The 13,660-nt window shown below is 48.4% G+C and overlaps 1 protein-coding gene across 1 annotated transcript in view; it reads left to right on the top strand.

The window, feature by feature from the left end:
• LOC135397931 (uncharacterized) overlaps positions 1 to 13,660 on the top strand; it is a 265,815-nt gene that overhangs the window by 101,600 nt on the left and 150,555 nt on the right. Inside the window, exons 4-5 of the mRNA XM_064629423.1 lie at positions 6,917 to 6,991; positions 12,633 to 12,686. Of these exons, the coding sequence (XP_064485493.1) occupies positions 6,917 to 6,991; positions 12,633 to 12,686 (129 nt within the window). The remainder of the gene's footprint in view (positions 1 to 6,916; positions 6,992 to 12,632; positions 12,687 to 13,660) is intronic.

Genomic DNA, 13,660 nt, shown 5'->3' with positions numbered 1-13,660 from the left:
CACACGCATGGAAATTTGATTGAAGAAGTAACTTTCCTCAGAGTACAAGTTGCGAAAAACAGTAATTATACTACAGCTACACATACCATCTGAGAAAGTAGTTGATACCGTAATTATAGTTACACAAAAAGTAATTACTTACAGGAACGCATACTTGTAATCAGTTACTTTACAGCTCTGGTAGCGACGCTCCTTCTGTTCTTGATGATCTCCTCACGAGTACCCGTGTTCGTACAGCCACGCAACATAAAATCGGTCGACGTCATGAAATCGTTCTCGGCATGTAGGACAATTCATAGTGACAGGCGACAGAATTTCACGCCGGAACACATTGAAATTATTGTTTTTCATATATATTGTTTATATTATATTTTTCTACAGAGAAGACGTGTGCACGATGCTTGTAGTTTAATTCCAAAATAAAGATGTCCATGCGATCAGAGCGATTTTGTGAACGTTTCTTCTTATTTTCCTCTCTGGCTGGCTGTGCCGTGCAACCGAAAAGTGACTTGAGAAGTTATAACACACGCGTATTATTTATGAGCCGCAATTGTCACAGAAGTGCACGCGATAGAATAGTCGATAGAATAGTACCCGTATGTTACCGTAAAGCAACCAACGCTGACGGCATCGCTCGTAGTGCTGGTAGCGGAATATTGATCGCACCCATTACGAAAAAAATCACGCCTTTTTGACCGTCTTTTAGTGCCTTCTTAGGCGCCTAAAACGCGTTTTTTTAGTGCCTTAAAATCTACTCTCTAGCTATGACCAACGAGCAGACGCCCCTACCAAAGCCACCTAGGCAACACCTGAACTCTCTTTCTATTTTAATGCCGTGTTAGCGCCGCGAAGCAAATGCGACTATGAGCGGCATACAGACGTGTAGAGATAGAGAGAGGACACTGGGGTTAGTATGCGTCCTGGGCCGACTTCAGTGGCAACTGTGCCGACACTCGTCTGGAAAGTCTTGGGAAAACCCATGGAAAACCTCAGACAGCACAGTCGATGCAAAGATTCGAACCCGTGTCTCTACCAGTCACGGAAACCAGTATGGAAAGCGATTATCCTAACCACTATGCCACGGTAGCTGATAGCCCTCTTATCTCTAACTCGTGCTGAAGACAGGGAGGTGATAGGTTCGAATCCTACCACCGGCTATGCTGTCTGGGGTTTTTCCGAACACCTTCCAGACGAATATCGGCACAGTTCCCCCTGAAGTCGGCCCAGGACGGATACTAATTCCCCTGCCCTCCACTCCTTCCTGCTGTCCTTTCTCCAACTGTCCACATATGTACGCCGCTCATAACCACAGTTGCTTCGCAGTGACCGAAAATGTGGAAAGCAAGCGACGTGCGGCCCATAGTGCTATGAATGAGGCTTAAAGGTGAAAGTGTGGGGGGTTAGTTGGTGAAGAAGTTGGTGAGAGTTCTCTAACTTGTGTCTTCTATTTCTGCACTTTGTGTATTCTAGAAAGAGACGTGCGACAAAGCGTGCCGCCATTACAGTTGGTCAAATGTTCAGACACTGCAGTGACTTCAAAATGAAGTGAACACGCTTGCAGGCGAAATCCGTGTCTACGCAAGAGGCCCATACCAGTCTAGGGCCGGGCTTGCCATTCCGCCGCACGCATATAACGCACATCGACGGCGCCAGGACCAACGTCCGTCTGCCGCAATGCTGTCGCATTTCGTATGCGCCAAAGAGTACGGTGAATTTTCTATTTCGATCTGCTCCTCGATAGTTTTCCGATAACTGACTGTCGATAGTACTATCGTTAGTTTTCTTACTACCGACAATCGACTATTGATAGTACTATCGATGGTCTATTGATAGTTTGCTTTCTCTCGAAAGTTCGATACTCGTACAACTATCGATAGTATTATCGATAGTTTTGCATCATTACCGCCAATACCTTCATTTTGATAGCTTTCATGCATGCAAACAAAAGCAGAGTATTTTCTGTGGACAGTTTTTGGCCGTGAAGCGCATTTGGTGTGACAAGTGATATGGCAATGAACTTCCAGAACTGTGGCTATCCATCCACACTGGTCAACTGCATATCCATCCTACGCCGCCATATCAACATCATTCATGCCGACACCAAATTACGAGCAATCTTTCAGTAACCACTGACAGCTGCGCTCAAACGACATAACAACTTGCGAAATCTACTTACGTCATCTGAGGTTCACCAACAACTGCCGGGCTGCACCCTCTGCGGCAAAGCACGCTTGTAAATTTGCAGTTGAAATATGGCAGTCGTACGAAAGAGTCACAGCGGCGGGATTTGAACCAGTCCTATCTCGACTACCGGTCGAGCGCCTTTACCAATTCGACCATACTGGCTCCAGAACAATTACTTTCCATGTTGTAAATTTATTCTTACATGTACACAAGTCCAGAGCTACACCAATAATTTCACATTCAAAATCAAACGCCCCATTAATTGCAATTCATATAATGTTTGTAACACTATTTTTTCTACCAAATACAACGTATAGTACATCGGAGACACGTCAAATTCCATGCGCGAGAGGTTGTACTGCCATTAAGGAGATATTGCCCACCAACGGCCCACCCCAGTCACTTCACATTTCAATCTGCCAAAACATCATTTTACAACACATTTAAAAAGTATCATCTTAGAATCAAGTCTTACGGAGAGCAACAAACGAACAAAAAAAAATCGAGAATCCAGTGTCCAATGTCGAGAGTCAAAATTCCAGTGCCTTGCACCCCATTGTGTCAACGTCTACAGGGATCCACTGTACAACTTTGCATTCCTAAACTTCACCCCTGAATTCAGAGATGTGACCTGATTTGAAGTCGCATCTTGACTTGTGCATGTTTGCGCCAAGATCTGCCTTCGCTCAGACGGTGCATCTTACGTGAACCCTCCCGCATGGCTTTCTTCGTCAAGTAGCAGCCTGTTTTACTTTAACTACTTCTGGGAGCGAGATATTTGTACACTTTTGCACCTAAAATTTGCCTTGTAGTATAAAAACACGATATTTCTTAAGCGCCATGACGCATAATATGCGTTACACCTATCGTCTGACAACGTAGGATCAGATGGGCGCTGACAAGTTCATGCATGACTACGAAGCGACGATAACTGAGACGGGGAGTGAGGCACAACACACAGTGCGTCTGGACTCTCACCTTGCTTCGCGTAACTTCTTTTAGCGTCTTCTATATCTTTTTGTTCCCCCTTTGTCTTGATATAAGCGCTCCCCAGACTTCTGTATCGAAACTGAATATATGATTTGAAGGTAAGACCTTGCGCTGTGCTGATATTCATGGGTATGAAATAACATTTCATCAAGAAATTCGGAAGGAGTTCTGTCTTTTTTCAAGGGAGGGTTGGAACTGGCAGATGGACTACAGCGCAAGATCGTACTCAAACAAAATGTCACGCCGACAGCCACAAACCTTCGACGTCTTCCACTTTGCGAGAGAAGGTTTCGCAGGAGTCGTAACGGTTCCAGCAGGAGGGAATCATAGAGCCTGTCGCTGCATCAGAATGAACATATCCAATTGTAGTCGTGCAGAAAAAGAATGGGGGAATCAGACTCCGTGTGGATTTACGTTTCGTAAACAAGGCTATACTGACGGACGCATATCCATTACCTTCCATTGAAGAACTCTGCCATTCATTATCGGGAGCAAGACACTTCGTAAAGTACATCTTGCTTCTGCTTACCACCAGGTGGAATTTTGTTCCACCAGCCGTCACAGAATGATAACAACAACAATAAATGAAGGAGAAGTGATGATGACATCGGATGTTTCCCCGTGGTAGCCACAGGGCCCTACCCCACTTTACAGAGGTTAATATGAGAGGATGAATTATGGTGAACGCGAAGCGACGACAGGTCGCAGTTCCGTTTAGAGCTCTTCGAGGAGCCCAGATGATTGCATGAAAGAAAAAAAAGAAAGAAATAATAGAAAGAAAAGCATAAAAGGGAGCGAAGAGCCCGGCACTGATGCGCAGGACGACGTTACTAATCATGGACTATTTCGTTTCCGGAGTGTATGTTTTGAACTTGCGTCTCCCCCATAGATGTTTCAAAAATTAATGGGCTACCTTTTCAAGGGAAGGAGTTGTTACGTACCTCAATGACATCGTTGTATTTGGCAGAAGCGAGGAAGAACACTGTAGAAACCCATGAGCAGTCCTACAGAAGTTGTCGGATGCTAGGCTCACACTGAATGACCAGTGTATTTTCGATAAAGAAGAAATGTCGTTCCTCGGTGATATCTGGAAACCGGATGGAATTTTTCCACTACAGTCGAATATTACAAATGTCATTTCAAATACACCGACTTCATCGGATGCGAAGGGGAATTTTTGGGTCCTACTGGTTACAACGCAGATTTGTACTACCACGTTTTGCGCATGTCGTGCAGCCGTTGCAGAAGCTTATCCGACAAGGCGTAACCTGCAGTCGGACAGATGAAGTAGATTCGGCATTCAAAGGACTAAAGCGATGTCTTGCAGCAACAGCTAAAATATTGCATCCGTTTGACACTCAACTCGACGTGGTTGTCACCATAGCAGGGGTCGAAACCGTAACGGAACCGTAACCGAAAACCGCAAAAAAAACGTTATTTTTTGCCGAACCGAACCCGAACCGAACCGTAAACATTTTTTCTCTCCCCTTGAACGAACCGGAACTGAACAAAAAAAATATGATGCGGTAATCAGTTCTGCAGACGGTACAAATGCCTATACCTTCCCACCCGACTGCCGCGCACCAGCTCCCTACATCTCTCAGAATCTTGCCGAATTCATAGAGCGGACAAATTGATTGTGATTGATTGTGGTGAGTCCATGCACCCTCTACGGCCTCACGTCCCAAGGTTCACGACATCCCTGTACATTTTTGTGACTCGAGGTGTAAAAAAAAAAAAAAAAAGAGAAGGAAAAGAGAGAAAAAAAGTGCTACACGACAGCTACACTTTGCGTCGTTGCCTCGGCTGATTGCATTGATTCAGCGTCGCAGTGTGAATGCGACGTAAATTTTAATAGTTTACAGAGTATTGGCGCGTGGTCCAGACCCAGTGCATGGAGGAAGGAAACACAGGAGCGGCCTCTCGCCCTCTTTTCAACGGTGAGCAACGTGTCGGCCTGCGCATGGGACTCTGGGATACCTCTATCTACCACGTGGCCGCTTTCTTCTTTAGAAATTGGCGATAGGCTTTTGCAATGGATTTCAATGGTATGCTATCTGTACGCCATTTCCCAGCACTTTTTGGTGCAGTAAAATATTATCTGCTAATAACTGCATGGTTTTTTGTACAGCTCCGGTCAACCTTAATAATAACACTGAAAAAATTGTGGCCTCGCTCCTGAGCGCGATTGCAGCAATCCTTGGGGTCATGAGGAAATCTTAGTTGGACAAAATTATTATGTTAGTTTAACGCAAGGACTTTGTTCACTTAATGTTCCCCCATCGCTCCAAGGGTGGCTGTTATCGTGCTGGGAAATGAGACCGAATTTTTTTCAGTGTTATTATTAAGGTTGACCGGAGCTGTACCTATGAAGTGTAGAGGCGCGGGAGTAAGAGCAAACAACAACAACTTTGTTACGGGATTATGAATGGGGAGTTGTATCGAAAGGGGCGATACTCAACCCCATTACTGGTGATGATGCTGGTGATGAGGGAATGAAATAATGAGCCCCTTCACAATATGGATCGAAGTTCTGTGGTGTCAAGAAAGATGAAGAGAACGTGATTGTGAAATACGTGAGGAGTCAGGAGCAATGTGAAGTGGCTTTGATAATGAGCGGGCTGTGGAGCTGGAGTGTTGAATCATACGCATAATATGCAGTGTCCTTTGCTTGTTTTTGCAAATATATGCCCACGAATGATGCAAGCACGTCATGATATGAACTAATAGTTCTCCATTGTGTGGAATTAGCTGCGTGACCCGGCCGAGCCTGACACTCGGAAACATGTTTGTCGGCCGGCCCGGCCCGCGCTGCCGGCGTCTTGTGTCATCCGGGGCCCGGCCCGGCCCGGAGCACACAGCCAATAAGATGCACGGCCGGGGCCCGTGTAGGGCTCTACCTCAGGGTGCCTAAGAATATGAACAATTGAAATGCGCTCCTTCAGACAGTGAAGAGCTCTCTTCTGCCACACAAAAAATGATGTCAATGAATCGTACGGCTTTCTTCCAAATTGAGGTAGAGGTTTTTATAGTGAATGAGCCCCTTATGCGACGAAATAGAGTAGCAACACCTTAAGAGTACGTCGGAGTTGTCATTTCGAACACGCACGAGGCACATCCAGGAATAGTACGGACAGAAAAGTGCATCCGAGAACTGTATTGGTGGAAAAGCATGGACAAATAATTTTTGAGGGCCTGGCGCTTCGTTTCGCCAGTCCCGTTTCCTGACAAGCCTTGGCAGAAACTTCGTATCGAAATAGTAGGCTTTTGAAAGAGAACCCCAAAGCTCGCGTTTTGCGATAGCATTTGTAGTAACATTTGTAGTAACCTTTGTCAGCACAGCAACGACCAAGATCATCATTGACTTTCTGCAGCGGATGTACAGTCGAGAAGGACACGTTCCAGACAGGCACCTCGTTAGTTGAAGGACTTTGTACTCGAGTAAATAACTGGTATCAAACGGTAGAGATTATTGAAAGGGGGAGAAGATTAGCTAAAAGTTGAAGTTGAGTGTGGTACTTCGCGGGGACGGTTGTTTCAAAGTTATTCTACGCTGAGTTGCCGAACTCTTTTTTCGAGAAGACAACAACCACTAGCACTGCTTCTGCACAACCATGCCTCTGTGACGTCTGCTACTGTCCTGCTATTGCCTCTCCATAGAAACTGTGGTACACTAGCCAGAAGTGATGTGAGGTCCAGTGTGCTTATCTCAGTTGATGTCAAAATTTGCTCTTTTTTTAAGGACGTGGAGAAGTTCAAGAACGAAATTGCGAACTGCGTACCAAAAGTACTCTTCTCTGTTGGGAACTTGAACGAGGTAAGACTTATAATTCTAAAAGCGGTGAAACACTCAGCGCATACCCAACACGACATACGAGTAGACAGACAACCACCACACACAGCATTGAATGAAGATTTATAATATGTCATGTGACACGAAAAAAAAACGAGAAATACGCCGCTCACTTTAATAGATACCAACGTAACATCTGGTATATACGTGATATTTTGCTGTCTGAGCGAGACGGCTATATGCACGCTTAAAATTCGCATGAAGACAAAAGACCACATGATGTATTTATTTTGCAATGCCGATGAAAAAAAAAGTGCATTTCGCCCCAAAACTGTTCTGCGGTACTAACGTGTGGCTACTTCTGAGTCCGTAGCGCGTAGGAAGCTACACTTATGGTATTGGTATTGGCATTGTACCGTAGATCATTATCTAGCTGAAAATAGCTCTCCTATGACTTGTAGGCATTGGACCACAAGTGATAATCATGCAAAAGGTGAAGAGCGTGTTGGTTAGCAATGAACATTATAAAGCACTCTTTAAAACAGGGACGGACCGCTGTTCGTGTCCGTCCCTGTTTCTGTGCGTTCTTTGCCACCGCATGCACATCATCTGTGATGCTATTTAGAAAGTATGTGCCACCTAAAAGTTGACATACGTGATTCTGTATACGTAGTGTGTGACAGAGAAGCAATACTGACATTGTACGTTCCCTACAACCAGCTTGTAGAGCGTAGGTTACTCGCCATAGACCCATGGCTTTAGACGTTGTTCATGGAGCACTCTGGCCCTGCCGTCAGCATGGTGCAACAGCCCGCGGTCGGTCAGACCGGGCTATCTAGATGCTAAGATATTGAGTGTGGATAAGCCCCTTACCTACGCTTTTCTTCCTGACACACAGTTAACTTCACATAAGCATCTACAGATCCCGACAAAAGTTTACCGAGCAAATGAGCGGCATGCTTTGTGGGATTTGCTCCTCCTATCCCCCGAGTGTGGGCCATAAGGGGAAAGTTCGTTCCCTGCTGGCAACCCAAGACAGGACGTCTGGGGACGTCTCTCTCTGGGGACGTCCCTGGACGTCTCTCCAACACTTTCGCACTGATCACCGTCCGAAACACGAGTGTCCCGTCGTCAACCACTCTCTTCCTGTCACACCTCGCAGTGACCCTCGCTCTCCGGGCCTCCAATAATGAGGGAAGAGCATAGGAGGATGTGCCTGGGGGCGAGGTCACTTCTTGGTCCCCTGTCAGGGACCTCCAGCGTTCAGCGCGACACTCTCTCGGTGTGTGGAAGCGTTCTCGTTCACTCGTCCAGATGAGTCGAAGAGTGTGCTGGTAGCAAAAACGCCGCGACAGTTGCGGTATCGCTTGATTGTGTTCGCCAATGTGACTAAAGATGACCAGCGGTCTCGCCCCCCTAGAGTGACTCTATTCCATCATGATACATTTGATGTTCTGAGAATGAAACACATATAGAAAGGACAAGTACATACAAGACCTCAAATGCCTAAGAAATTAAAGATGAAAGATGGAAATCACTGAATAAGTTAGCCAGCTGTAGGACTTTTGGGGAGAGAGAGAGAGAGGCAGAGCAGCGTGGTGTCCGTTCTGGTTGCAGTAGATGTAGAGCACCTAGTACCAGGTGTCACCCCTCCCCCCCGTCGGAAACAAGAGGATCGATGCAGGGGACCCGCTTGGGGGGCTTAACGGGGACGTCGTGTTCGCAGACCCTGGCGTGACTTGGGGGATTATGGTCAGGCGGATGATCTGCTCCGGTTAAGGCGGGCTTCAATCGATCGATCGAAACTGTTTCTCGATGTCCGTTGTAGTCTATGACGAGAAACTTCGGATGGCGTTCCAAGACGGGGAAGGGGCCAGAGTAGGGAGGCTGGAGCGACTTCTGCAGAAAATTGGTTCTCAGAAAGACTTGGGTGGCGGTTGAAAGATGTGGTGAGATGGATGGAGTGCGCGACTGCCGTGCTCTGGTATGGGTGAGCGTGATGCGAGTGAAGTGCTAGCGCAGGTGATCGACGTTGTCGGAAGGGGCCATGGAAGGGGTGGAAAGAGGCTCAAAGAACGGGGCAGGTAGGCGGAGGTTGGTGCTCCTTCCAAGCAGTTCGGAGCCCCAGGAATGTTAGCGGGAGACGATCGCGCAATCTGGATGGCTTCTCATGTGCATTATTGCGGCTTTAAGGTGACGATGGAAAGGCTCAACGATCCTGTTGGAACACGGATGATATGCCGTGGTTCGTCAACGGTTCGTACCGAGCAGCTGCGTCAGCGCATTGAAGGGCCGGGATTCAAACTGTCTGCCGCGGTCCGTGATGAGCTGAGAGGCAACGGTAGGACAGGAGGTGCTGCAGCTCGGGGTCGGACTGCTGGTGGCGGGCAATATCTGCGAGGTTAATTGGGACGTGCTCCAAAGTGGAAAGTCGGCTAAGGGCGTCGGCAGTCACGTTGTCGGCACCTTTGATATGCTCGAGCTGGGCGTTGAACTCCGTCAAATAAGCGAGATGCTGGACCTACCTGGGGGAGTGTCGGGGGCTGCCTGAACGATAGGCGTGGACCAAAGGCTTATGGTCTGCGAAAAGGATGAAGGACAGATCTTCGAGGTAATATCGGAAGTGCCTGACGGCCATGAATGCTGCGAGGAGCTCACGTCCAAATGTGCTGTATTTTTCTTCTGTGCGTGAGAACTTCTTGGAGAAAAAGGCAATGGGTTTCCATATGGGTTGTCGACACGCTGTTGTAATACCGCGCCCATTCTATGGTTCGACGCGTCTATCATCAGCGAGGTTGGGGAACCATTGATAGGGTGAAATAACATGGATGTGTCAACAAGGGCCTGCTTCGCTTCGTGGAAAGCCTGAAGTGCTTCTGGGGTCCAAGCTAGGGAATTGGATCCGGGTCTCGTTGACATGAGGAGCGATTCGAGAGGTCGTAGGTTTGCGGCGCAATGCGGAAGAAAACGTCTGTAGAAATTGACAATGCCCAAGAAGCGCCGGAGCTGAGCGATGGAGACTTGTCGGGGGAAGTTCTGGATTGTCTCGACTTTGCTGGTAAGTGGGGTAATGCCTTGCGCGTCGACCCGGTGTCCGAGGAACTCCAGAGAGGAAACACCAAACTCGTATTTGTCAGCGTTAATCAGCAAACCATGTTCGACGAGTCCCTGGAATAAGAATTGGAAGAAGAAACTCGAATAGGCCAAAGGGTGTCGCGATCGCCGTTTTCGGGATGTCTTCCTCCGCCATGGGTACCTGGTGATAGGCTTTCATTAGGCCTATCTTTGAGAAAATGGTTGCTCCCGAAAGTCCCGCAATGAAATCGGAGATATTGGGTAGCGGATAGCGATCAGGGATGGCTAGCAAGTTTAATGCGCGGTAGTCGCCACAAGGTCTCCAGTGCCCGGTCTTTTGGGGGACCATGTGGAGTGGCGACCAGCTGCTGGACGGCGGTGGGACGATGCCGACGGCGAGCATATGCTCGAACTCTTGAAGTGCTATGACAAGCTTCTCCGGGGTTAAACGACGGGCCTTGGCGAATACCGGTTATCCGCGCGTGACGATGTGGTGAACCACTGAATGCTTCACTAGATTCGTCCAGTCGCAGGGAGCCGTTAGGGAAGGAAACCGGCGTTCCAGGTCGGCGAACGAGCTGTCTTGAGGACGAATGATTGAGAAACCAACTGATGCCACGCGCGTTAATACGCCGCTGACTGACGAGACCAGTGAGATGATTCATAAGCATCTGCTTCGCGACATCTACGAGAATGTTATAGTGACCTGGGAAGTCACTGCGGAGGATACAGTGCTTGGTGTCAGCGACCAGAAAGATCCAGTGAAAAACTTGCCATAAGCCGAAGTCCAGAGTTAACGAACGGCGGTAGTACACAGGAATTCGTGAGCCGTTTACTGCTGTTAAGTACATCAATGCAGGACGTGTTCTGTCCTGGGCGGTGGCTGGTAGGACACTGACCTCCGCAGCGGTGTCTACCAGGAAGTTCTGCTTCCCACATCTATTTTTTACGAAGAACAGGCGACCTTGTCGTGTATGGTGGGAAGTCCTGGTCGCCGCTAGTCGTCCCCTGCTGAGTTTCCCTGACAGCCACAAGGCGAGTCGCAGCGGCGCGTACTTCGGCCAAAGCGCCTGAGAAACCAGCGGAGCTCGCGCCGGAGCCGTGACGAGTGCGGAGGGTGGAGCTTTCGAGAATATCTGCGATACGGCGCATTTCCTCTCGTAAGGAGGCGAGGTTGGAACTGGCCGACGACAACGTTGATACTTCCTGCGGGCGAGAAGAGGTTGCGTGGATCGAGCAAGTCTTCTCTCCAGTGCCTTGTGTGCTCCATGCTACTCCATGTGATCCATGGCCTTGTCCGCGCGTGCCGCGAGCGCCGTTATGTCTGTGTCGTCCGTCATAGAAAGTGCTAGCTGGACTGCATGGGGAAGCCTGGACAAGAACAGCTCGCGGAGAAACTTACCGTCGAACAATGCACTGCCAAGGACATGCTGCATATGGCGCCATAGTTGGGATGGCATGCGTTCGGCCAAGGGCTCTTTGGAGATGAGCTCCTGCAAGCGTTGAACTTCCGACAACGGCGGACTTGACGGCATTGTATGGATTCTCAGATGATGGCGAGCTGATATTATCCGTGACCTCTAGAAGAGTGTCCCCGGAAAGGACGGATAAAACGTGGTGATATTTCGTGGACTGGGAAGTGATGTTGCCCAGAGTGAATAGCGATTCCGCCTGCCGGAACCATATATCTGGCCGTGAACGAATGAAAGGCGGCAGACAGATGGCGAAGTGGCCCACTGTGCCGGTGCAGGGCCTCCCGTTCACTTCGTTATCGTTGAGACGTCCAGGTCACCACTTTGGAGAGACAGAGAGAGAGGCAGAGAGGCTGGTGTCCGTTCTGTTGCAGTAGATGGACAACTGGCCTACTGCACGATTTATTCACCGCGAGTACCTAGTACAATGTGTCGTCGTCTTCACTGCGGCTACGGCTACAGACTCGAACCCACATTTTCTGGATTACCGGTCCAGGGCTCTACCACTCTGGGCTCTGCCGCTTGCGTCGATCCCGTCGTATGAATGTGTGTATGAGTGACAAAAAAACGTAAGAGTGAAAAGGGGATGAGTGAGAGATAGTGGCTAGTTTGTCCTTTCCGATGACGCGCCCTTGGAAGTCGCTGGGGAGGTGTGTTAGCTTAGCTCAATTGGTGGAGTCCTGGACCGGTAATCCAGAAGATGTGGGTTCGAGTCCTACAGCTTGCTAACCTTTTCAGTGAGTTCCATTTTTCATCTATCCCACCCTTCTGAACGAGTGAACGAGCCCACTTCCACCCGCCACTAGAGTACGCCGCTCGCGTGTTCTGCAAATTTTGGTCAGGAGCTCTACACTTGTTGGTCATCCGACGCAATGTGCGACAAGGGCTGCCTTCGTAGTGGTCTGACGTCCGATGTTTCATTGAACGGCGATCTCCCTAGCAGATTTACGGACGTGAGTCTTAGTACAGGCATCCCTCAGTTATCGCCAGCCTATAGGGTCGTAGCATGTCGACCGAACTACCCGTCTCTTCGCAGGTAACGAGGTTGTTGCTCGTGAAGCAATGAGTAAGTGTTGTTTAATGTCCGCTTGGTTAAACATACGAAAGCTTTTTTACAGAAATATTACACTTGTGGGATTGGAACTTACCGCAACCTCATATTCACAATCCAAGTAAGCATTTTTTATATATATTGTGCGTTTCTAGACTATATTGTGCGTGCCTAGACGGCAGACTAACAAACACACAATAAACAGCAGATAGCACACTAAGACGCTCGTCTTAGCGTGGTATCTGCTGTTTATTGCGTGTTCTGCATTATGTAATCCTGGGCTGCAGGATCAGAGAAAGGGAGATAAGAGGGATGTGGCCACTTTCATTTACTGATTTTGGTACAGATCCCGCCCATATTCCGCCATGTGCTCGCACTTGAGCAGTAGGCGGGTGCAATGGCCAGACAGGCAGAGTGCATGGATGCCAGACGGCGTTCCTGTGGACTCTGTCAGTGTATGTTCGTCTGAGGTTGATAAAGGTCAACGAGGGTAGTTCTGGAGGACTTGGTTCCTTTGGAAACAGTTGATGATGATGGGAAAAGAAGGAACGAAGGACACGCGGCACAGTATACATGCTGTACAAGCAAATAAATACTCCTGTTTATAATCAAGTCTTATAAGCACAAAGACCCAAAGCATGCAGCCGCAGAAGAATTCCCACACCCGCGACTCAAATGGCATCCAGAGAGGCGACTTGCTGGTTAGACAGGGATACGAGGGCAATCTGATGCACGTTGTTACCAGCGTTCGGTACATAAACCGTCTCGACAATCTCGTGGTGACTGTGCTAAAGTGTCTGTAAAGAAATAAAAAGGTCCCTGAGAGTAAGCTTATAGGTGCGGCAGTTACCAGTATCCAATGACCTTCGATGCTTACGTAGGCGCATGACGACACATCAACCCGTATGTATACAGTATACACGCAAGTTGTCCGCGTCTTACATACGACAGTCTCGCAACAGAACACAAGATGAACACGAACCCGTGTCACCCAGCCAAGAGAACTGCCAGATAGCTTACCAGCAACAACAAGATAATTCGTCCCATGTGCTGTTTCAATAGACCGAGTTCAGATTATCCCCCACCCAGTCCCCC

Source organism: Ornithodoros turicata, chromosome 6 (genome assembly GCF_037126465.1).
Source record: "Ornithodoros turicata isolate Travis chromosome 6, ASM3712646v1, whole genome shotgun sequence".
Classification (NCBI taxonomy): Eukaryota; Metazoa; Arthropoda; class Arachnida; order Ixodida; family Argasidae; genus Ornithodoros; species Ornithodoros turicata.
The sequence above is the reverse complement of the archived record's forward strand: the minus strand, read 5'-3'. Positions and strand labels throughout refer to the sequence as shown.